The following is a 2,441-nucleotide window of genomic DNA, read 5'->3' on the forward strand; positions in this document are numbered from 1 at the left end:
ACTATGTTATTCCAGGTTTTTTAAAACCACATTCCATTATAGACATGTGTCAAGAAATTTATCCTGATATTGATACTGATGTAGTTATTAGGTTTTTTAATGTTATAAAGCTTGCAATTCCCAAGGGATGGCGTGGAATTATCAATACCCAGCAATATAAAGGCAAAAAGATGGACGAATATTTTATTATCAATGACATAAAGATTGCAATAGATCAGTTTACAAGCAAATGGATTTATTCCACGTTTCTAAAATTATTTTGTATAGAACCTAAATGCATTTTATATTGGGAAAGTTTTAATTATGATGTAAATTGGGATGTTACGTGGAAAAATATTGCTGATAATTTCAAAATTCCCAAGATAAAAGAGTTAGATTTTAAAATTGTACATAATATTCTTTGGACAAATATTAAACTGTATAAAATTGGAAAAGTAAGTGATAACCTGTGCCCAGTATGCTTAGAGGACCCTGAAGATCTAACACACATGTTCTTCTCATGCTTAGATTGTAAACTTTTACTAAGATTATTAGAAATGATGTTAAATGATATACTCTCATGTAATATTTTAGATTCCGTCTTAACAATTTATATGATTTTTGGTTTCCAAACCCGTATTAAGTCTCAATATTACAATTTGTGTAACGCAATACTATCTTCAGCACGTTATGCATTATACAAACGCCGCATGGTTTCGATGGATAACCCAAATTGTAATATCGACATTATTCAACTTTTTAAATGTACGTTAAAGGAAAATTTATTTTACATTAGCAAATATTATGCATTAATTAATAAAAACTTTATCCAAGATTTTGTTCTGCCATCTTGCCTTATCACACTGGAGATTGATGGCACAATAAATCTTGACTTTTAAATAATATATATATTCTACAATATACACTAATTAGTTTAAGGTGTTCTTGTGTAGAACACTTAATTGCCTATTTATTTTATTAGTTAAAAGTAAATACCTTCTTAGAGTCTTTTCCTTTTTCGACCTTTTTGTAAAAGGCTCTTTTTGAAGATGTTTGCAATACCCATACCTTTTATTATGTAAATATAGTAGCATATTTATTGTTTACACACTTCTGATTGGTTAACCCAATAACCTATATTTTCGCTCAAATCTGATTGGCCGACAGTGACCTTAGGTCAATAACCACCAGTGCATCATATCATGTGACATTCTTTTCCAATACTACATGTTTACCTGTTCTCTGATTGGCTGACCTAATGACCTAATATCACACTATTTATAGTCTCCTTTTGTTTAACTCATGTAAATTTTCATTTGTAAACTTATTTCTGCTATTATATACTCAAAATAGACCTGATCATTCATTTTTTATCACATATATTTCTTCTTTAATTAAGAAATGTGTAAAATTTTAAGATTTTAAAGTAAAAATATATAATCCAAAGATTATTGAGATAATTTAGGATATTATATATTCATATGTACAAATCAAGTATTCATAACACATCACAATTTAGCAATGCAAAATAGGTAATTATGAAGCTCAAAAAATTCTTGTAACAGTGATATTACAAAACCAAAATAATCCTGTATTTAATTTCTAGAAATCCAATTTTTTGCTTATTAAAAGGCTCTGTATTTTAACATGTATATACTTAATTTTTTATACTTTTACCCTATTGTATATAACTCTACTATATCAAAAGAATATGAAATAACAAAAATAAGTCTTTTAGCACTGTGCATTTGTATAAAATGAGCCTTATTGTATGCGATGAAATATTCCCATACCCTGTAATTGAATTAAGGAAATGTGTATATTATGAATGTAATTTATCTTGAATAAACATATTTTTACAAGAAAAAAAAAAAAAAAAAAAAAAGGAGCGTTCGCTTTGCATGTGAAAGGCCCCGGGTTCGATCCCCGGCATCTCCATGTAACTTTTGCATTAACTAGGTTTTATCAATGTGTCTTTTAAATGATTGGACGTCTTGTTTTCATATCGATGTCCAAAAAAATACACTCCCAAGCGGGGAATCGAACCCCGGCCGTCGCGGTGAGAGCGCGAAATCCTAACCACTAGACCACTTGGGACATACTTGTACCAAGAAACCACTGCATGAAAATTCGGCAGAACGTGAAAGGCCATATTAAATGGCTCAAAATGGTGTTAATAACGTCCACTGACATGTCAGCAGAGTGGCGCAGTGGAAGCGTGCTGGGCCCATAACCCAGAGGTCCGTGGATCGAAACCACGCTCTGCTATGTCTATTCTTTTTCCCAATTTCCCAATTTTCCTAATTTTTCTATTTTCTCTATTTGCACACGAACAATGACGTCAACAATAGTTAACCATAGTGATGAAGTTTGTGACGTTTGTTTACTTGTTCAGCATGGATACAATCAAAACAGTGGATTTTAGCTGTGTTTTGTGTCTCCTGTTCGCTAAAAAGGGATGG

General features: G+C 31.1%; 1 protein-coding gene across 1 annotated transcript in view; it reads right to left on the bottom strand.

Annotated features, from left to right (window-relative positions):
- Positions 1-1,652: 1,652 nt before the first annotated feature.
- LOTGIDRAFT_175951 (hypothetical protein) overlaps positions 1,653-2,441 on the bottom strand; it is a gene marked incomplete at both ends in the record, with an annotated part of 28,998 nt that continues 28,209 nt past the window's right edge. The window contains one exon of the mRNA XM_009063572.1: positions 1,653-1,773. Coding sequence (XP_009061820.1) covers positions 1,653-1,773 — 121 coding nt within the window. The remainder of the gene's footprint in view (positions 1,774-2,441) is intronic.

Source organism: Lottia gigantea, assembly GCF_000327385.1.
Source record: "Lottia gigantea unplaced genomic scaffold LOTGIsca_581, whole genome shotgun sequence".
NCBI classification, from domain to species: domain Eukaryota; kingdom Metazoa; phylum Mollusca; class Gastropoda; family Lottiidae; genus Lottia; species Lottia gigantea.